Source organism: Palaemon carinicauda, chromosome 1 (assembly GCF_036898095.1).
Source record: "Palaemon carinicauda isolate YSFRI2023 chromosome 1, ASM3689809v2, whole genome shotgun sequence".
Classification (NCBI taxonomy): Eukaryota; Metazoa; Arthropoda; class Malacostraca; order Decapoda; family Palaemonidae; genus Palaemon; species Palaemon carinicauda.
The window spans coordinates 117,505,689-117,527,988 of NC_090725.1; the positions used below are offsets into that span (position 1 = coordinate 117,505,689).

Genomic DNA, 22,300 nt, shown 5'->3' on the forward strand with positions numbered 1-22,300 from the left:
AAGATCAGGAAGGACACAACATCCAGGCCTTCGATGTTGGAGTCCTGCCTCCTTTCTCGGAAGGAGCCCAAAGACTCCAACTTTGCCAAAGTCCTCCACGAGGACTACCAAGACGGAGACAGCCAGCCACTTGAGGGATGTCCGCAACCCACCCCGGGAAGAGCTCTTGGGGTTGAAAGATGGAGACTTCGCTGCAAGTCCGACGTTGGAAGGAGAGCAAAAAGGGTCGGAACATGCATTCTGGCAGGTCCTGACTCTTATAAGGGTTCTCAACGGGTTTACCGACCCAGAGATCTCCCATCGGGTGGACAAGGACACGGTCTTAGACTGTGTCTTTGGCACCCAGAAGCCCTCAAAGACCAGTGCAGCCCTACCGTGGGCTCAAGAGTTGAAGGGTGCCAGGGCTCAGATCGCCCCACAGCTCTTCGAGTATGCCTCCTCCCAGCATTCCGGTTCTACCAACAAGCTCCTCCCACCTCGTGTCCAACAGAGGAGGTACTTCGAGATCCTGGAGGAGCCTAGTCCAGCTCTTCCTCTCCACCACTGTTTGGAAGAGCTCACTAAGGGAGTCTCTCTAGAGAGACTCCAGCCGGCAGGTTTCGTTCTCGGCGACCGAGATCCTTAATCAGGAAAAGGTCACGAAGTATGCTATGCAGGCTACTTCGTGGCTTAATATCTGGTTAGGGACCTTAGAAATCCTGGTGCGAGCTGAGGATTTCTCCAAGGAACGTACCAGGAAGGCAATGGAGACTTGCCTTCTCTCGGGCACTTGCATGATTGAGTTTCTTGCCCACCAAGTTTCGAACTTGTGGGCGAATACCATCTTGAAACGTCGAGATACAGTGTCTGAGAGATTCCACCACCAAGTCCCCAACGTCGAGATAGCTAGGCTCAGACATTCCTTTCTAGAGGGAGCACACCTGTTTGAGCCCAAGGACGTGGAACATGCTGCTGAGAGATGGAGTAAGTTCCATCAGGACTCCCTCCTCCATAGGGCTTTGACATACAAGCCCTATAAACCACCAGCTCCTCAGCAGCCCCGTCCAACCAAGAGCACGACGACCAAGTCAGCAGCCAAGACAATGGTGTCTAAGAAGCCCTTTCCCGCCAAGGACAGGAAAGGCACTAAGTCCTCCAAGGGAGGGAAAAATCCTAGAGGGAGCAGTCAAGGCCGCAAACACTAGGATAGGCACTCCCCCTGCTTCTCCACGAGTGGAGTGATGCCTACAAAGTTGCTCGGACAGGTCGAAGTAACTCGGGGCTGAACCCTGGACAATCGCCGTGATTTGTCTAGGATATCGCGTCCCGTTCGTAACATCTCTCCCTCCCCTGACCAGGAATCCAGTGTCGATAGACTCCTTTGCCATGGGATCAGCTAAGGGACCGGCCCTTCGGGCAGAAGTCCAGACCCTGTTGAAGAAGGGCACTCTCCAGGAGGTCCTCGACGGGTCCCCAGGCTTCTTCAGTTGACTCTTTCTTGTAAGAAAGGCATCTGGAGGCTGGAGACCAATAATCGACCTCTCAGCCCTGAACAAGTTTGTCAAGCAAACTCCATTCAGCATGGAGACGGCAGACACGATCATACTAGCGGTAAGACCACAGGATTTCATGAATACACTGGACCTTAAAGGACGCGTACTTCCAGATCCCAGTCCATCCGTCTTCAAGGAATTACTTAAGATTCAGCCTAGACAACAGGAAATACCAGTTCAAAGTGCTGTGCTTCGGACTTTCCACAGCACCTCAAGTTTTCACCAGTTTTTGCCCTAGTCTCATCTCTACTTTTCAGGTTCACACAAGTGGTTGCTCCTTGGTTGCAAGAAGCCTCTCTGCGAGTCCAAGGTAGGTTAAGTTTGTGATACATTATACTAGTTGTTCGTGATATCTAATGGTAACTAGAAAAATTACATTTGTTCCGAGTATGCCTCTTCAAAACCGAGACAAACTTCTGAGACTTTGCCAAGATCTGGGGATCATGGTAAATCTCGAGAAGTCATCCCTGCTTCATACTCAGAGACTGGTATACCTAGGCATGATAATAGACACCAATCTCCACAAAGCCTTCCATCAGACGACAGAATAGCAAGGCTGAGGAAGGTCGTTGCGACCTTCCTCAGACGAGAAGAACTTCCAGCCCAGATGAGGGTACGTTTCCTCGGTCACCTTTCATCACTGGCCCGTCTAGTTCCCAATGGTTGCCTCAGGATGAGATCCCTTCAGTGGCGACTCAAGTCCCGGTGGAATCAATCTCTCGATTTCCTGGACATCCTGATCCCCATGGGATCAGCGGAACCGACAGACCTCCAGTGGTGGTTGGCAGACGAGAATCTACGAAAGGGAGTGGGTCTACTCGTCCTCCCCCCGAATTTGATGCTGTTCTCAGACTCTTCAAAAAAAAGAGGGTGGGGCCCACGTGCTGCACCACACGACCTCAGCCTCTGGTCAGAGTCAGAAGAGTACCTCCACATAAATCTCCTAGAGATGAAGGCTGTCTTTCTGGCCCTTCAACAGTTCAAAAAGTTCCTTGCAGGCCACTCAGTGGTGGTGATGAGTGACAACACCACAGTATTGGCTTACATCAACAAACTAGGAGGTACTTTTTCGCAGCAACTATCCCATCTAGCAGTAGAGATACTGTACTGAGATGGGTGGAGATCCACTCCTTACCACTATTGGCAAGCTTCATTCTTGGCTAAAGGAATGTGCTCGCTGACAGCATGAGCAGAGCATCTCAGATAGTGAGTACCGAGTGGTCTTTGGATCATCTAGTAGTCAACAAAGACCTGACTTTGTGGGGTTCTCCGACAGATGACATCTTTGCAACAGCCCTGAACTTCAGGCTCCCGTTGTATTGTTCCCCAGTTCCAGACTCCAAGTCTCTCTGGCAATATGCATTCCAACAACGGTGGAACAACATCGACGTTTACGCCTTTCCCCCATTCTGTCTGAGGAGGAGGGTCCTCAACAAGGCCAGAACATCGGTCAACCTTTCAATGACTCTCATAGCTCCGCTATGGCATTGCGCAGAATGGTTTCCGGACCTTCTGCAACTCCTAAGGGAGCCCCCAAGAAAACTCCCTCCACGACACGATCTACTCAAACAACCACATGCCAACATTTTCCACAAAGCCGTAGCTTCACTATGACTTACTGCCTGGAGACTATCCAGCATCTCCTCTCAGAGAAAGGATTTTCGCAACAAGTTGCGATCAGGATGTCTGGACACCTGCGAAAGTCATCAGCAGCAGTCTACCAGGTAAAGTGGAAAGTCTTCTGTGGTTGGTATCGTGGAAGGGGTATTTCTCCTCTCGATGCCACTATTCCAGCAATAGCGCAGTTCCTCGCATATTTGCGTGAAGAAATGCGCCGGTCAGTCTCGGCAGTAAAAGGCTATCGCTCAGCCTTAAGCTTCGCCTTTAGAATGAAAGGAATGGACATTTCTTCATCGCTAGAACTTTCCTTACTCATACGGAGTTATGAACTTACCTGTCCTCAGTCTAGAGTGAGACCTCCCCCATGGAACGTGGTTCGAGTTCTCAGGTCTCTTAAAAGACCTCCCCATGAACCATTACGCCAGGCAACAGATCGCTACCTAACTTGGAAGACGGTGTTCCTGCTAGCTTTGACTTCGGCCAAAGGAGTCAGTGAGCTTCATGGGCTCTCATACGACATTGCCCATTCAAGGGGATGGGGAGAGGTAATGTTCAGCTTCATCCCTGAGTTTATTGCTAAGACTCAGAACCCGGGAGTAGCGGATCCACGATTCGATTCCTTCCGGGTTTGAGTCTTCGTTCTGTAACAGATGACCCTGATCATTTCTTACTCTGCCCAGTGAGGAGTTCAAGGCTGTACCTTAAGAGAACAGCCGCAGCCCGTCCTCGTATGCCTGTACTCTTCATGAGCACAGGAAGGACCAAGAGGAGGGTCACTAAGAACACAATATCAGCATGGATTTGCAAGGTCATAGACCATGCACTGAATCCAGACCCTCCTCCTTCATGTCGCCCCAGAGCTCATGATGTCGGGCATAGCTCCGACCCTGGCATTCAAGAAACTTCTCAGTGATGCAGGTTCTTCAGGCTGGGGTGTGGAAACGTCTTAACTACATTCACATCTCACTACCTGCAAGACGTGACCCACAGGAGACTCGATACGTTTTCTATCGGTACTGTGGGGGCTGTACAACAGCTGGTTCAAGACCTCAAGCTCCTTATTGGACAAGTAGCAGAAGGTTGAGGGTATTGTTACCTGGTTTTAGTCTGCGTGAATGACAAGGTTTGACTGGCTGTTATTTTTTTCTTCATCCTCCCCTCCCTTGGGGAAAGCAGCATCCTGGGTTCTCTGCACAAGTTGACCTCAAACCACTGCAGGTAAACCATGCTCCCTTGTGTACTTAGTATTAAAACTAATACTGTTGCGTCCCCATACACTAGCGAGGTGGTATTGGGAAAGTCTTGGTTACAACAGTTTTTCCTTTTAAAAGACTAGGAATAATTTACCTAGACGGTCACACTTCTATATATCTCAACACACAGCTTGCATAGGCCACGGACCTTGTGTAGCAAGGTTTTAGCGAGCTGCAGGGACTCCTTATTTTTGAGTACTGACATACTCAGATAAGGAGTCCCCGGGTAAAGCCAAAAGCCAGATTGGCAGGGATGTCCACTCATCCTAATGGGTGAGTCACCCCTAATAAATAGTGTGGTTTATATTCCAGTTATGGAACAAACGACAAATTCGTAGATAATTTGTATTTTTCCTAATGATACAAACCTTTGCTATTTATACAAACTTTCCCTACAGCCCTATCCCCCTTGAAGTCCTACCTCCAAGCAAGGTGAGCTAAAACACAGTGTGTGAGTGGGAGTGGTAGCAAGCTACCCACCTACCCCCCGCTAAATAGCGGTGTGGGTAGTTAACCCTCGCTAAACTTTAATGGCTCGTCATTTCAGCTACGCCGAAAGTAATACATACATACATATACCAAGGCACTTCCCCCAATTTTGGGGGGTAGCCGACATCAACAAATGAAACAAAACAAAAAAGGGGACCTCTACTCTTTGTTCCTCCAGCCTAACAAGGGACTCAACCGAGTTCAGCTGGTACTGCTAGGGTGCCACAGCCCACCCTCCCACATTATCCACCACAGATGAAGCTTCATAATGCTGAGTCTCCCCTACTGCTGCTACCTCCGCGGTCATCTAAGGCATCGGAGGCAGCAGCAGGGCCTACCGGAACTGCGTCACAATCGCTCGCCATTCATTCCTATTTCTAGCACGCTCTCTTGCCTCGCACATCTATCCTCCTATCACCCAGAGCTTCCTTCACTCCACCCATCCACCCAAACCTTGGCCTTCCTCTTGTACTTCTCCCATCAACTCTTGCATTCATCACCTTCTTTAGCAGGCAGCCATTTTCCATTCTCTCAACATGGCCAAACCACCTCAACACATTCATATCCACTCTAGCTGCTAACTCATTTCTTACACCCGTTCTCACTCTCACCACTTCGTTCCTAACCCTATCTACTCGAGATACACCAGCCATACTCCTTAGACACTCCATCTCAAACACATTCAATTTCTGTCTCTCCGTCACTTTCATTCCCCACAACTCCGATCCATACATCACAGTTGGTACAATCACTTTCTCATATAGAACTCTTTTTACTACTCCCTTAACTGCCCCCAACACTTTGCAACCTTCATTCACTCTCTGACGTACATCTGCTTCCACTCAACCATTTGCTGCAACAACAGACCCCAAGTACTTAAACTGATCCACCTCCTCAAGTAACTCTCTATTCAACATGACATTCATCCTTGCCCCACCTTCCCTTCTCGTACATCTCATAACCTTACTCTTACCCACATTAACTCTCAACTTCCTTCTCTCACACACACTTCCAAATTCTGTCACTAATCGTCCAAGCTTCTCCTCTGTGTCTGCAACCAGTACAGTATCATCCGCAAACAACTGATTTACCTCCCATTCATGGTCATTCTCGTCTACCAGTTTTAATCCTCGTCCAAGCACTCGAGCATTCACCTCTCTCACCACTCCATTAACATATAAGTTAAACAACCACGGTGACATCACACATCCCTGTCTCAGCCCCACTCTCACCGGAAACCAATCACTCACTTCATTTCCTATCCTAACACATGCTTTACTACCTTTGTAGAAACTTTTCACTGCTTGCAACAACCTTCCACCAACTCCATATAACCTCATCACAGTCCACATTGCTTCCCTATCAACTCTATCATACGCTTTCTCCAGATCCTTAAACGCAACATACACCTCCTTACCTTTTGCTAAATATTTCTCGCATATCTGCCTTACTGTAAAAATCTGATTCATACAACCCCTACCTCTTCTAAAACCACCCTGTACTTCTAAGATTGTATTCTCTGTTTTATCCTTGATCCTATTAATCATTACTCTACCATACACTTTTCCAACTACGCTTAACAAACTAATACCTCTTGAATTACAACACTCATGCACATCTCCCTTACCCTTATATAGTGGTACAATACATGCACAAACCCAATCTACTGATACCATTGACAACACAAAACACATATTAAACAATCTCACCAACCATTCAAGTACAGTCACACCCCCTTCCTTCAACATCTCAGCTCTCACACCATCCATACCAGATGCTTTTCCTACTCTCGTTTCATCTAGTGCTCTCCTCACTTCATCTATTGTAATCTCTCTCTCATTCTCATCTCCCATCACTGGCACCTCAACACCTGCAACAGCAATTATATCTGCCTCCCTATTATCCTCAACATTCAGTAAACTTTCAAAATATTCCGCCCATCTTTTCCTTGCCTCCTCTCCTTTTAACAACCTTCCATTTCCATCTTTCACTGTCTCTTCAATTCTTGAGCCAGCCTTCCTTACTCTCTTCACTTCTTTCCAAAACTTCTTCTTTATTCTCTTCATATGAATGACGCAATCCCTGACCCCACCTCAGGTCAGCTGCCCTCTTTGCGCTTTACTTCCACATTTTTCTCTCTATATTTTTCATACTTCTCTACACTATTACTCTGCAGCCATTCTTCAAAAGCCCTCTTTTTCTCTTCCACTTTTACCTTCACTTCTTCATTCCACCATTCACTGCCCTTCCTCATGCTGCCTCCAACAACCTTCTGCCAACAAAATTTTCTTTTACTAACTTCCACTCCTCCTCTAAATTGCCAGTTTCTCTTACTTTCACTTCGTCATATGTAATTTTCAACCTTTCCTGATATTTACTTTTTACCCCCGGTTTTATTAGCTCTTCAACCCTCACTAGCTCCCTTTTACATCCACCTACTCTATTCCCCCACTCTTTTGCTACAATTAATCTTCCTTCCACCAAAAAATGATCAGACATACCGTTAGCCATACCCCTAAACACATGCACGTCTTTCAATCTTCCAAACATTCTTTTAGTTATCAACACATAATCCTTTAATGCCCTTTCTACTACTCTTCCATTTGCCACTCTTACCCATGTATACTTATTTTTATCTTTCTTTTTAAAAAAGCTATTACTTATCACCATCTCTTGCTCAACACACATATCTACCAGTCTCTCACCACTCATTTTCACCTGGTATGCCATACTTCCCAATGACACCTTCTACCTCTCCAGTGCCCACTCTAGCATTTAAATCACCCATGACAACTACATAATTCCTTCTACCCAGTCCTTCTACACACCTAGTTAATTCATTCCAGAACTCATTCCGCTCTTCTTCACTTTTCTCACTACCTGGCCCATACGCACTGACAAACGTCCAACATTCCCTACCCAACCTAACCCTTACCCACATTAACCTAGATGATATCTCCTTCCATTCCACTACTTTACCTGTCATCCATTCACTCAGCAATAAAGCCACATCCTCTCTCGCTCTTCCCCTTTCAATCCCAGACACTCTACCAGACATTTCACCAAACATCACTTCACCCTTTCCTTTTATCTTCGTCTCACTCAAGGCCAATACATCCATCCTTCTATTCCTAAACATACTTCCAATTTCACATCTTTTACTCTCTATCGTACTACATCCACGCACATTCAAACACCCCAAAACTAGAGTGCGGGGAGCAGTCACTCTCCCCCCAGCTCCATCTCTTTGTTGATGTCTCACAGGATGTAGATACGGGAGAGGGGGTTCCCAGCCCCCTCGTCCCGTCCCTTTTGGTCGCCTCTTATGACATGCAGGGATAACGTTGGCGCTATTCTAATTTTTATATGCCCCCGCGGCCACAGGGGGCATAAAAGTAATACCCCTAAAAGTAATACCCCTGATAAATAGCTAAGGTTTGTATTGTTAGGAAAAAACGGATTTTGAGCAAAGCAAAAAATCTATTTTTGGGTGAGATAGCCATGTCGTCCTGATGGAAGGTTCCTTAAGGTAGCTTTCTAAGGGATATTTGCTACTATGATACTCCTAGAGAATTACCCATAGGTCTCCAGAATTCTAACTCCTGGCGCGAGTATCCTTAATATACAGTATCTTTAAGGATTTCGCATATTATCAGGGGACGTATTTTTTTATACGACACATAGCAATTCTCACCCTGAATAGATTTTACTCTTTGAGGGGGAAGAGTGGCGAATGAAGGGGAGCCGTTATCAAGGTACCTGGTGGATCCCCTCTCTGTACTGCTACGGCCCATCATTCCTTGTTGCATTTAAGCAGGAATAGCCGCAGATAGAGTAGTTTCGGGTGGGGTCATTTTAAGAAAGAAGGGTGGGACCATCAGGATGACATGGCTATCTCACCCAAAAATAGATTTTTCGCTTTGGTCAAAATCCGTTTTTTGGGCTCAGCCATGTCGTCCTGATGGAAGCTTACCGGAGAATTAATTTGAAAGTACTATATCTGTGGATTTGTATAAGTGCCTTTACTTTGAATGAGTTCCCTATATGGTCTCCTAGACCTTTATATATGACATTACCGTTATCTGTCATATCCACTAAGCTTGGAACTAGCTTAGGGCTTCCTGCCCCCTGCAGGGAGAGTGTCGACTTTGACTATAAGGATTCAAAGTTTGTATCTCCATAGGGACGGACGGTAATTCATAGAGATTACCCTTCTCATACCTTGGAAATCTGTACTCTGATTTCAAGTTGGGCCCTTCTAGGGTGTAATTTAAAACTCTAGTATGCTTTTTTCATTTGTAACTGAGATAGCAGCAATAAGACGCAAATATGTTTAGTATTTTACCTTGTAACTAGATTATCAAATGTAGTTACAATCAGGTATGAATCTGATCCGGCATTGAAAACACATCAGGGTCCATATTTTCTCTTGTCGAATAAATATGTAATTTCATCGAAATGATGCCACTCAATGGAGATGTGACACTAAATCTGACTGATTTGTACAGATTTTGGAAATGCATGAACACCGTGACGCAACCTTCACTCGGCACTGGTGTTATCGGTCAGATATGCACCTATATGGAACAGTGTGTTAATCATCGTTGTGATTTGCTCTCGAGGTTAAATGTACCCATGCTTCCGATGCACTGGAAAGTCCCAAAGCAGTTCACTGTTCATCGCAGCGCTAGACGACGGGTTTTTTAACACTACCCGCCGCCACCACAACATGTTTTATTTCATGTACTTGCTTCGTATAGTGTCTGTAAAAGACCTGGTTGATCTTCACCCAGTGTATGAGTGGAGTCTACCAAAGCCCGTGTTGGAAGAAGTTCCGTGAAGAAGCAATTTTCTTTGGATCATGACCTGTGGGTGAGCTGTCAGGATCCGCTTTGCCAATAAGTAGGTGAGCATTGCTCTCAGTTATTTTAGGGATAGATTTTAATCCTGAGGTTTCGCTTCGGAAGAGCTGTCCTTCCTTAAAGTCTGAAGTTCTATGAAGATAGACCTTAAGACACACTACTGGGCATAGAGAGACATCTTCCTTCAGTGGGCAGATTCTCTAAGGACCCCACCTCTTGGTGGGTAGCTCGTTCTCGGCCAGAAGGGCAGGATCAGGAAAGGGGTTCAGTTCTCCTGGTTAGGAACTGAATATGGCCTACATCCCTGATAGGGCCAATATTTCACTAACTCTAGCCCCTGAGGCTATTGCGAACAGAAAATTGACTTTCTGTGTTAGTTCCTTTAGAGTACAATCCTCATTGTTTAGGTTTGAAGCATAGTGCAAGACTTTGACCAATGACCATGTAATGGGCTTTGGAAGGGTTGCCGGCTTGGGTCTAGTGCATGCTTTAGCACCTTATAGAATTTTTCGCTTGTGAGGTCCACCTCAAAGGCATATAGAAGAGGTCTAGTCAGGGCCGATTTATACGCGGTTATCGTAGTGGAAGTCAGGCCTTGTACAAGTAGGTAAATGAAGAAAGAGAGACAGAAATCTGTTGAAATTTCTGTTGGTTCTCTTGTTTTCACAAGGGATACCCATTTCTTCCAAGACAATTCACATTGTCTCCTGGTTGAACTTGACTTGTACTCTACAATTAAGTCGGCCTCATTCTTTGAGATCCCAAACTTTTTGTTCGCTGTAGGTTGTTGGTTCTCGAGGGAGAAATGTACAGTTGACTTCTGCACCAGTTTGGATAAAAAACTGGGTTCGGCAGAAGAAACAGCTTCAGTTTCAACTCTAGAACTAGAGGGAACCAATTATTTTTGGACCATTTGGGGGCCACTACAGCAGCTGTTCCCCTGAAGGATCTTAGCTTGTCGAGGACTTTTAGCAGGAGATTGGTTGGTAGAAACGGGTAAATCCGATTCCATCCGTTCCAGTCGAGAGACATGGCGTCTATCGTTTCTGCTTAAGGTTCATGTAAGGGGCTACATAACGAGGTAGTTTCTTGTTGTCGCCCATTGCGAAGAGGTCAATCAGCAGTTCCGGGACTTTTATCGAAAATAAAGGAGAATGAATCTGCGTCTAGGGACCATTCTGTCTCTATGGGCTTTCCCCTGGATAGAGCATCCGCTGTCACATTGCTGAACCATTGAAGGTGAACTGCTGATAAATGCCATCTTCTCTTTCTTGCCAGGCGGAAGATGGCTAACATCACGTGATTAATGTGAGGTGAACTCAAGCCTTGTCGATGTAGACATATTACTATCACCTCGTTGTCGAGGACTAGTCTTATGTGGACTACTCTGTGAGGGGATAGGCTCTTCAACGTCAGGAAGACTGCCATAGCCTCCAAGATGTTGATGTGAAAGTTTTTGAATTGGAGTGATCAATTTCTTGCACTTTCATTTCATGCGAATGGCCTCCTCATTCTTCCAGGGAGGCATCTGTGTGTATCACCACTGATGTTTGTGGTGGTTGCAAGAGAATTGTCTGTGCTAGGCTCTTATTCGTTGACCACGGCCTTAATAGCGTGCGCAATCGAGTCGGTGTCAACCTTGTTGATCTCTTCGAGCGTTTGATGCGTATCTTCTCCAGACTCCTGACGCATCCTTTAGCTGTGCTTCTAGCACCGGATCTGTCACTATTGCGAACTGGAGAGAGCCCAGTACTCTTTCTTGTTGGCGTCTTGAAATCCTCTTGTGTTGGATTAGTCTCTTGACAGATGCTGCTATTTCTCTCCTCTTCTTTGATAGAATGGAGAGGTGGTGTGACTGCAAGTTCCCATGGATTCCTAACCATTGAAACTTGTGAGCCGGAGAAAGGCGAGAATTCTAGCAATTGATCTTGAAGCCCAGGCGTTCCAGGAATTGGATCTCCTTTCCGGCTGCTTGCAGACAAGTAGTCTTGGATGCTGCCCGCACCAGCCAATCGTCCAGGTATGCTACTAGTTGTACTGTACTCCTTCGGAGCGTAGTTGCTGGACGATCATGTCCGCTAGCTTTGTGAATACCTTTGGGTTTATAGTCTACAGGGGAGAAAGGCGGCGGCAATTATGCCGCCTACTTCCGGTTGTAAACTAGGGAAACATAGCTTCCTTTGCGGACAACATCATGGCCGGCAGAGGAATCACCATATTTTGTCTTCTTTAGCCTGAATCCTAGCTAGGAGGAGAAGGGGCGACTGACTGGTAGGTACCAGTGAGCATCTGCCAGGTCTATTGAGACTGTGTATGCCCCTTTTTGGTAGAAGGGTCCTTATGTGTTGCAATGTAAGCATCCGGAACTTGTTGTTTTCAATGAACTTGTTGAGTGGAGACAAGTCTAAAATGACTCTGGGTTTGTCCGAGCCTTTCTTGGGAACACAAAACAGCCTTCCCTGGAATTTTGATGGACTTCGCTTTTCTCATTACCTTCTTATTCAAGAGTTCTGAGGTATATTCTTCCAATAAGGGGTTGGAGTGTTGGAAGAATTTTGGAAAAGTGGGGTGGAATTTTGTTCCATTTCCAACCAATTCCATTCGTAATTTGGCTGTGGACCAGGGATCGAAGGTCCAACGATCCCGAAAGTCGAAAAGTCTGCCTGCTACCTGGAACCTCTCATTGTTTAGAGGTTCCTGAGGACTTGTTTCCGTGACCGCGTCCTCCTCCACCCTTGGGGGGTTTCCGGAGGATCCTCTTTTTGGGCCCTTACATTTGTAGGGCCGAAAGGTGGTCGAGGTCACGGTCGGAAATTGTACAGTTCTAATGAAGATTTCCTCTTTGAGGACATGCCCCACTTTTGGAGAAGGTTCATATTCTCCGTGGTGACTTTGGCAATGACTTCTTGGACCACTTCCTGTGGGAAAGGGTTTTCGCCCCAGATACATGATGAATTCAGTTTTCTGGGTTCGTGTTTCACCGTTGTTGCGGCAAACACATGCTCTCTAGAGGCCTGAGAAAAGCATACAAGTTCATCACAAGGGTGGGGCGTTAATTAAGGCCTGCACACATTTCCAAGCAGTTCTGATTAGACAGGGAGATGGCAAGACTATCTTTCGTCTCCTGTTCCCTTCTCAAAAGATAGTTTGGCAACTTTGGAAGGTTCTCATTAAACTGCTAGCCTGCTATCTCCGGATCCAACTTTGAGACGGAGAAGGTTAGATGTACCTTTTTCCACTTCTCCTCGCAGGTAGGCATAGCTAGAGATAATTGTTTGCATTTCTGTAGGATTGGGCAGGGTTTGCACTCTTCGACTGCTCTCATGATACAGTCTAGGGCTCGGGGGAAAGCTCTGGAGGAAGGAGCAATGAAGGTTGGGTGCTTCTTTTTCAATGCTGAGACTTTGGAGTTAATATACTCCTTTCTGGGTCGGGGTAAGGATGGCTTGTGCCTTTTCATGTTCGAGAACAATGACTTCCTTCGGTATAGTCTCCTCGCGGGATGTAGGTTCATCTCGCAGTCTCACGTAGTAATCTGGGTACGCTGAAAGCTGGGCCAGAATTGAAGCTCTTCAAGGGGTTTGGACCCCAACTTCCTGGAGATATAAAGCTTCCCATTCAACATGGGCATGTGTTCCGTCTACCTCCAGGGGTTGGTTTCGGAGCAGTGAGGGAGGTCAGATATTTTAAGGGGCTTATTCTCCTCTTGTTCCTTCCGGAACAGTGTCAACATCTGCTGGATCGACTCTAGGAGCGCTTCGCTCCTTCCGACCTGTCTAGCCAGTTGGGGAGTTGGGGCTGAAGAGGTTGACGGCATAGGTTGATATGTCGACACAGTGAGCTGAGGGACCTCAGTCACCGTCAAAACGGATCCTTCTTCCTCCGTGGGTGGTTGAACCACTCCTTATTCAGGGCCTTCTTGCAGTAGGTCCTGTCCGGTGTCAATGGACACCTCCGACATCCGTTCTTGGTGGATGTCCAAGCCTTGCAGTGCCTTGTTGATATCCGCGTCCACTGTCCGTTGGATAAAGGGAGGCTGGACCTGTACCTGAGGCACAAACGTATTCAATTGAGCCTTAGGGAACAGTAGGAACTTCAGAGATTTGTTAGATAGGTAAGGTCCCGGAGAGTTCTTCTGGAAGCCTCATACTCGCCTTCGAAGGGTTTCCCTTGCTGTAACCCCTGACTCCGTAGTGTCAGGGATATCTTTAACAAAGCCGTCGGTCAGCAAGGTCAAGTGATTGGAGCGACCCTTCAGGCCCCAGTACCTCTGGGATCCAGATACGATGCAGCAGGGGCCTAAGACCTATACATCTTATGTCCACAAAACCTCTTACTCTTGTGGTTGCAGAACACAACTGAACACTTCGCCATTGGCTCCTCCTGAAGGGAGAAAAAGGGTGAATGAGTACGAGGTTGTTTATATCATTGATATAATGTATGCTTAAAATACGGGTCCCAGTGCCTCAGGGATCCAGATACAATGCAGCAGGGGGCATGAGACCTGCACATCGTAGGCCCACAAAGTTCTTACTCTTGTGGTTGCAGAACACAACTGTACCCTTCACCATTGGCTCCTCCTGTAGGGGAGAAAAAGGGTGAAATGAGTACTCAGTTGTTTATATCATTGATATAATGCATATATAAAAAATAGTAATGCATACTATTATATTTAATAGCTTAGGATAGTAAGCTAGAAAGGAAATAGGAAAGACCCATATCTGTGTTTCCTCTCACAGGCAGTCGCTGAGATCTCCGTCAATATTAATATTTAAATTCCTTATAAGGGAAAATACAGTGGAATAACTCTCGTACGTAGAGCCGGAGCTGGTAAATATTTATGCTAACTCCTCCACCTGTAAAATATTAATACTGAACGGTGTTTCATGAGTGTCCCGATAATCCAAGGATTCATCAGGGTGTTGAGGGAATGCTTCAACCTCAGCATGTTATGTGGTCCCAACAATAGGCTGCGAAAGGATACACAGAGTATGTTAGAAATACCTGTACTACTGTATTGTTATATACTGTAGTTTTCCAACTACTGTATTGTTATATACTGTAGTTTTACTGGCTACTGTGTTGTTATATACAGTACTGTAGTTTTACCGGTACTCTACCGGGGTTAGGCTAGTGCCTGGCGGCACTAAGTGTTAGAGAGAGAGTAAAAATGGAAAGGAGGGTTTCCTATTATTATGGTTTAGCACAATAAATGGAAGTGTAGGAGGGCTACTGCTGCCTACTGTCTCCTTGCCAGAATGGGAATTCTAATGGAAGGGGAGGAATGCATCTGATTCTAGCTTCCATCCAGCCACAACTTTTGCCGCCAGCTGTACTGCCGGTTGTGATGTCTGTGGATAGCAGTCCAAGAGAGGATTGAAGAATTCTCAACAGAATACAGTATTGGGTCTCCCACCGCCAGCCATCATGGCCGGCTCAGTCTTCCCCCGGGGCATTCGCTTCCGGTGAAGGAAGGACATAAGGGGGACTTGGCCGAGGCGGCACCCTAACTGGCGCTGGTAGGGTCCCAGCTGGCAACTAGTCAACCCAGCAAGCCGGGATGATTGTAGAATACCGGCCAAAAGAATGTTGTGATGGCTATGCCTGACACTAAAGGACAGAGGGGGGGGTGGCAAAAGGGTCTTTTCTGGGCTCGAACCTGTGCCGCCCAGTGAATAAGCTCCATTTAGCACTTATTCCTAGGTAATTTACTGCTAAATATACCAGAGAAAAAATGTAAAGGAGTGCTAGGTTAACTAGCTCGCTCACCTATTGGTGTCGGTATAAAATTGGGCGTATAATCCAGAGGTCCCGCACTATTTAGATTCATCCACGACAGAAACCCCAATAGAGGAGAGCCGTTCAACCTCACTCGGTACTACTAACAATGCATCCGCTCAGAACTCAACTCCTTTTAGCACGTCTTGTGTGTAACCCGCTTTTTTGTTGTGCTCTCGTTTTTTCGCTTATTTTCTTTGGATTATGGCTTCTTCGTCGGTTTCCCTGGAGACACCGTCTAAGTTAAGTACCAAGCTGTGTTTTGCTGTGTTTTGAGCAACCTAGATCGTCTAATATTTGAATTATAGGAGTGTATTCTCTTCGTTCATACCGATCTTGCTTGATTCCATTTACAGTTGGTACTCCTGTTTTGAGAGCTTTTAGTTTCACTCGCGGTGTTACTATATGTATTATTAAATTTTATTTGTTATTATGGATATTCATTATTTAGCGTTTAGAACCCTCGTGGTTCAAATTTTGGGCCGATATCATTTACGTATCGTTATGGCTGCCGACCTTCGTGCTAGGCGGCAATGTTATTTTTTAAGCCATCAGGTGTGTCTTTTGTGATTTAATTATTATGTTGCATGCCTTGCCCAAAAATTTTTTATGTGTTTATTTTATATTATCAACGCTATTACTATTATAATGAATATTGTGCTATTACTCCGTTTGATCTGTCTGGTTGGGGATCGTCAGTGGGTAGCCCTGCTGCTCCGTATCACGTGATTCTCCCCCATGCTCCCCCTCTCGCTAGGTGGGTGGCTAGGCTTCTCTCCCCCTCTTCCCTAGGGGACCGTTGCCTTCCCTCCTTGTAGAGGGGGTAGTTCAGTGTTTAGGACTTTGTCCTCCGGGTGTCCCGGCGGGTTCGGCTCTGTCTAATCTGGTTGGCCACCGGTCAACAGAGTTGGATCCCGGTGCACCCTATTTTATATTCACTTATCACACTGGTTTATGTTATATGAAACCCTCTGGGTTCCGTTGGCGGTTCTTATCTACAGTTCCGCCCCCCTATTTAATTTATAACAGTTCCTATGATGATTATATGACAGATCACTACCCCGGAGTTCCTATACGAATTGGTTTTGGATACTTTTATTTCCCGGCCCGGGGCTTAGCCTCGCCCCGGGAAATCAGACACCCTGTGTCTTAAATTTTTGTTGTTGCATCCTTTTTTATACTCCCAGCTCGACCGGAATGGATGGCTATACTTTAGTCTTAAGCTAGACTTTTGTTTAGGCCGGGTCCTCCGGACCCGCCCCTACTTAAGAATATTACAGTTAAGCCCTAATCTTGTGTTAGGCTTATGTTAGGGCCGGGTCCTCCGGACCCGCCCCTACTTAAGAGAATTACAGTTTCTCATATACTATTTACTTTAGTCTTAAGCTAGACTTATGTTTAGGCCGGGTCCTCCGGACCCGCCCCTACTTAAGAATATTACAGTTAAGCCCTAATCTTGTGTTAGGCTTATGTTAGGCCCGGGTCCTCTGGACCCGCCCCTACTTAAGAGAATTACAGTTTCTCATATACTATTTACTTTAGTCTTAAGCTAGACTTATGTTTAGGCCGGGTCCTCAAGACCCGCCCCTACTTAAGAGAATTACAGTTTCTCATATACTATTCTTTTTATAGATGGTGCATTGTCAGACGACAGCCTGTGCAGCTGTTCTACATCAGCCCTGCGGCCATACCGTCTGTCGGTCTCACGCCCTCTGCGGTGTGCAGCTGAAGGATGTCGTGGTATGGCACCCGGATAACTGTGTGGTCTGTTTTGACCTCGTTACCACCCTTGGATCTGACTCGGTGAGTCCCGTTGGCTATGTTGCCTTCTTATTTATCTTACCTTTTTTGGCATACATACACTATTTAGTAAGATATCTATGGTCTTGAAGGACCACTGGGAGTCTGCCCTTTTATAATTCCCACTATTATTTCAGGCATCCCCGGAGCAAAAGTCTGCGGCTCGGGCCACACTGAAAGTGTGGGTTGGTGGTTTTGCCCGGAACGTGAAGTCCAAGCGGCCGTACGTCCTCTCCGAGGACTACTGTTCCCTGATTTACCCCAACGCCAAGTCTTCAGCCGCTGTGGCTAGGCATGTTGCAGCTCCCATCATTGCCCACATTGATGCCACCATAGCGGGGTTTATTGATCCAGAGCAGGATCCGTCGGACGCCCCCGGAGATCTAGAAGACAATGTTGCCTCCATGAACCTTGACGTGGAACCCATGTTATTGGATGATCCAGATACAGGTAGGGTGGTAAGTGAGGCAGGTGTTTCTGGCGCTGAGATTCCTATCCTCAGCCCCTCTCTTTCTTCTTCTTCTGATCGCTCTTCCTTCCATGGTTTTTCTGGGGACCGTGATTCGTCCCAACGATCACACCCGGTTCCCCCCAAGAATAAGTCTAGAACCTTACCTAAAGTTCATAAGCCTCATAAGGCTTCTCATGGTTCTAAACAGAATACAAACCTGTCATCTAAGGCTTCTGGCTCCTCCTCTAAGTCTCGCGACCCGGGAGTTCATTCCGCCACACCTGCTGCTAGCCCGGGCCTTTCCGAATCAGCCATGCTTCGCATCGTGTCGGAGATGCAGGCTAAGTTTGTATCAGAGATACAGTCTAAGATGGACACGATGTTCTCTAACATCGGTCAGAGACTTGGGGCATTAGAGCAAGGTGCTCCGGAGCGGGTCCAAAGCTCTCTCATCCCGGATGCCTCTAAGCTCCTGCAGTTTGCCAAAAACAACCCTTGGCGTATGGCTCTTCATTCCCCGTTCTCAGACGGAATGTTAACTTTGGAGGGTCTTGGCACTCGTCCCCTAGAGGACTTGGAATTCTTTTCTCCTGGTCTGGCATTTCCATTTCATGGTTATGCCAGGCTTACCGAGGAAGCTTTGGTTCGGTTAGACAAGGTCCCCAAGGAGACAGTCATCTTCCCAAAAGAGCAGGCCCAATCTGTGTGGGCCAGATTCCTGAATGACATCGGCTGCACCAACACTATGTTGACGCCTTATAAGAGCTCTTTTACAATGTTCCTAATGGACAAAAACACCGTGACTCCATGTGTCAATAAGGTAGCAGAGCTTGCTTTCCAATATGCTCTGGAGGAGAAGCCCTTGCCTCCCATCCGAGAGGTGGATCCAATATCCCTCCTTCTTCCTTCAGGCATTGAGTGTTGGGACAACGTCCATACCACATTTACCTCTGGAAAGCTAGCAGCAGACTGTGCTTCGGTAATGTTTAGTGAGCGACTTCCCCGTCTCCCGGAATCCCTCATTAAACAGGAGTATGATTCTCGCCTACGCGTTGGCCGTACTCTGAACCTGGCCACTTCCACGGAGTCGATAGCCTTGACTTACGATACTGAGAGTATTTTTAAATCTCTCAACAAGGCTACGTTGCAGTCATTATACTACGACCTGTATGACTTCGCTACTGCTAAACGCAAGTGTCGCAAACATGTCCTGGCAGAGGCGACTATTAGGCATGAACCTAATAAGCTGATCCGGTCCTCCTGTTGGGGTTCAAACCTCTTCCCTGAGGACCTTGTAGAGGAAGTCTTGGCGGAGGCCACTAGAGTCAACCAGAGCCTTAAAACCCGTTGGGGTTTGACTCCTAAACGTAAATCTGACCCTGCAAATTACCAAGCCCGGGGTAGGAAGAAGCTCCGTCCATATACTTCCACCCAGTTCAGGCAACAGCAGACTGGTTCGCCCATTTTCCGGCTGCCTCTTTCCCCATCTCCTGTTGCCCCGGCACAGCCTTCCACCTCCCAGGCTCCTTCGGACGACTATGTCACCGTTCTGCTTCCTAAGAGCCAGCTTTCTGGTGCCTCCGCCACTTCTCCTGCCTTTAACCAGTCGTATGAGGCTCATAGCTCTTCCCAGAGTTATGGTAGAGGTAGAGGCTACCACCGTGGTTCTAACCAGAACAATTTATTCCTTCCGCAACAAATGGAGGTTCAGTCCCTGGGCGTTCAGTTTCATCTCCAAGGGACTGGGGTGGAGTTGGATTCAAGGACCTCCTCCTCCGAACAAATTTCGTCAACATTCCACTCCGGACCTGGTCGAATTTGTCCAGGATCTTTTACAAAAGAACGCCGTACAAGAAACGAAACACCTGAAGTTTCAAGGTCGGCTGTTCAGTGTCCCGAAGAAGGATTCAGACAAGAGAAGAGTGATTCTAGACCTATCCCTTCTCAACTTGTCCATTCAATGCGACAAGTTTCGAATGCTTACCGTCTCGCAGGTGCGGACCTTACTTCCCCGTGGGGCCGTCACCACCTCTATCGATCTTACAGACGCCTATTATCACGTCCCGATAGCGAGACACTTCCGTCCATACCTAGGCTTTCGCTTAGGGGACAAAAGTTACTCCTTCAAGGTGATGCCTTTCGGGCTCAACATCGCCCCAAGGATCTTCACAAAGTTAGCAGAAGTCGCTGTTCAGGAACTCAGGAATCAAGGGATTCAAGTAGTAGCCTATCTGGACGACTGGCTCATTTGGTCAGACACCTCCCAAAATTGCCTAAAAGCCACTCACAAAGTCATCCATTATCTTCAATCTCTAGGCTTCCAGATCAACTTCAAGAAGTCCCGTCTTCTTCCAAAATCGAAGTTCCAATGGCTCGGCCTGCAATGGGATCTTATATCTCATACTCTGTGTCTTCCCAGACCCAAGAGGTTAGAGATTGCAAGGAACACCAAACGCTTTCTCAAAGACAAAGTAAGTTCCAGACGACTCCAAGAGAGGATTCTGGAGTCCCTTCAGTTTACCTCAGTGACGGATCTTCTTCTGAAGGCAAAATTGAAAGATTTCAATCGTGTCTGGCGTTCGAGGGCGAACCGGAAGCTCCGGGACAGGAAAGTCCGCCTTCCTCCCATTCTACGGGAAAGACTTCTTCCTTGGACAAGAGCAAACAGTCTGTCAAAGTCAGTTCCCCTTCGATTTCCGCCTCCGAAATTAATCATTCACACGGACGCATCCTTGTCAGGTTGGGGCGGTTATTCTCAGCTCAAGAAAGTTCAAGGTCTTTGGACTCCCTTGTTCCACCAATTTCACATCAATGTGCTAGAGGCCATGGCAGTTCTTCTATCCCTGAAACGTCTTGCTCTTCCCAAGAAACAACACCTTCGTCTGGTCCTCGACAGCGAAGTGGTGGTCCGCTGCCTCAACAGAGGCGGGTCAAAGTCAGGGCCTCTGAACCATGTTCTAGTAGCCATATTCTCCCTAGCAGTCTTGAACCGTTGGCATCTTTCAGCTGTCCACCTGGCGGGAGTCCGGAATGTAGTGGCAGACGCCCTGTCCCGGACCTCCCCTCTAGAATCGGAATGGTCACTCGATCTAAAGTCATTTCGGTGGATTCTCTCTCAGGTTCCCGGTCTCCAAGTGGACCTCTTCGCCACGGAATCCAACCACAAATTGAGAGTATATGTGGCTCCCAATCTAGACCCTCAGGCTTACGCCACAGACGCCATGTCACAGAATTGGGACACCTGGGAAAAGATTTATCTCTTTCCCCCGGTGAATCTTTTGCTGAAAGTTCTAGACAAACTGAGATCCTTCAAGGAACAAGTAGCCTTGGTCGCACCCAACTGGCCCAAGAGCAACTGGTATCCTCTCCTGCGAGAGTTGAGACTATACCCTCACCCGATACCCAATCCGGTTCTGTCTCAGATAGTACAAACACGCGTTGTGTACGCTTTCTCAAACATTCAGAGCGCCCTAACTTTATGGACTTTATGAAGTTTGCGGCTATGCATGGTGCCAATATTAATCCTCAAAACACCTTGTTCCTAGAATCGGATAAACGGGATTCCACCATCCGCCAGTATGACTCTGCAGTTAAAAAGTTGGCAAAATTTTTAATAGACTCAGACGTGAACTGTATGAACTTGAACCTTACAGTTACTTTCTTTAGATCTTTATTAGAATCAGGTCTGGCAGCCAATACTATCACCACTATTAAATCGGCTCTGAAAAAGATCTTCCTAGTGGGTTTTAACATAGACTTAACCGACTCTTTGTTAGCTTCAATTCCGAAAGCTTGTGCCAGACTGAAACCGGTTACTCGCCCTACTCCGGTGACCTGGTTCCTTAATGACGTACTCAGATTGGCTTCTGATACCATTAACAGTTCTTGTGATTACATTCCCCTTCTCAGGAAAACACTTTTCCTGGTGAGCTTGGCTTCCGGGGCAAGAATTTCTGAATTGGCAGCCTTGTCGAGAGACCCGGGTCATATTGACTTCCTGCCTTCGGGAGAGGTCCTTCTTTCTCCTAACAAATTCTTTTTGGCTAAGAACGAAGACCCTCAAAACAGATGGTCTTCCTGGAAAATTATTCCCCTCACGCAAGATCCGTCTCTGTGCCCTGTTACTACTCTTAGGTCTTATTTATCCCGGACCTCCTCTAACTCCTCGGGGCCTCTATTCGTTAGAGAACAAGGCGGTACCATTACTATTAAAGGGATCAGGCAACAAATCTTGTATTTTTTAAACAAGCTAACCCTGACTCTTTTCCTCTTGCACATGATATCAGGGCGGTTGCTACCTCGGTGAACTTCTTTCACCACATGAATTTTACAGACCTTTCCAGGTATACAGGGTGGAAATCACCGTCAGTGTTCAAGAAACACTACCTTAAATATTTGGAAGCCCTAAAATTTTCTACAGTAACCGCAGGGAGCGTAGTTACTCCCAAGTAACTCACAGGTTAATGCCTTGACTCTTTATCTCTCCCTCTTACCTGCCTCATTTATACCCTATTG

At 46.8% G+C, this 22,300-nt stretch overlaps 1 protein-coding gene across 6 annotated transcripts in view; it reads left to right on the forward strand.

The window, feature by feature from the left end:
• CPT2 (Carnitine palmitoyltransferase 2) overlaps positions 1–22,300 on the forward strand; it is a 421,879-nt gene that overhangs the window by 68,488 nt on the left and 331,091 nt on the right. For 3 of the 6 annotated variants that reach the window (XM_068384278.1, XM_068384293.1, XM_068384307.1), the window contains exon 3: positions 1,790–1,842. The exons of the other annotated variants lie outside the window; for them this stretch is intronic. In XM_068384278.1, coding sequence (XP_068240379.1) covers positions 1,790–1,842 — 53 coding nt within the window. The remainder of the gene's footprint in view (positions 1–1,789; positions 1,843–22,300) is intronic. 6 annotated transcript variants of the gene reach the window in all.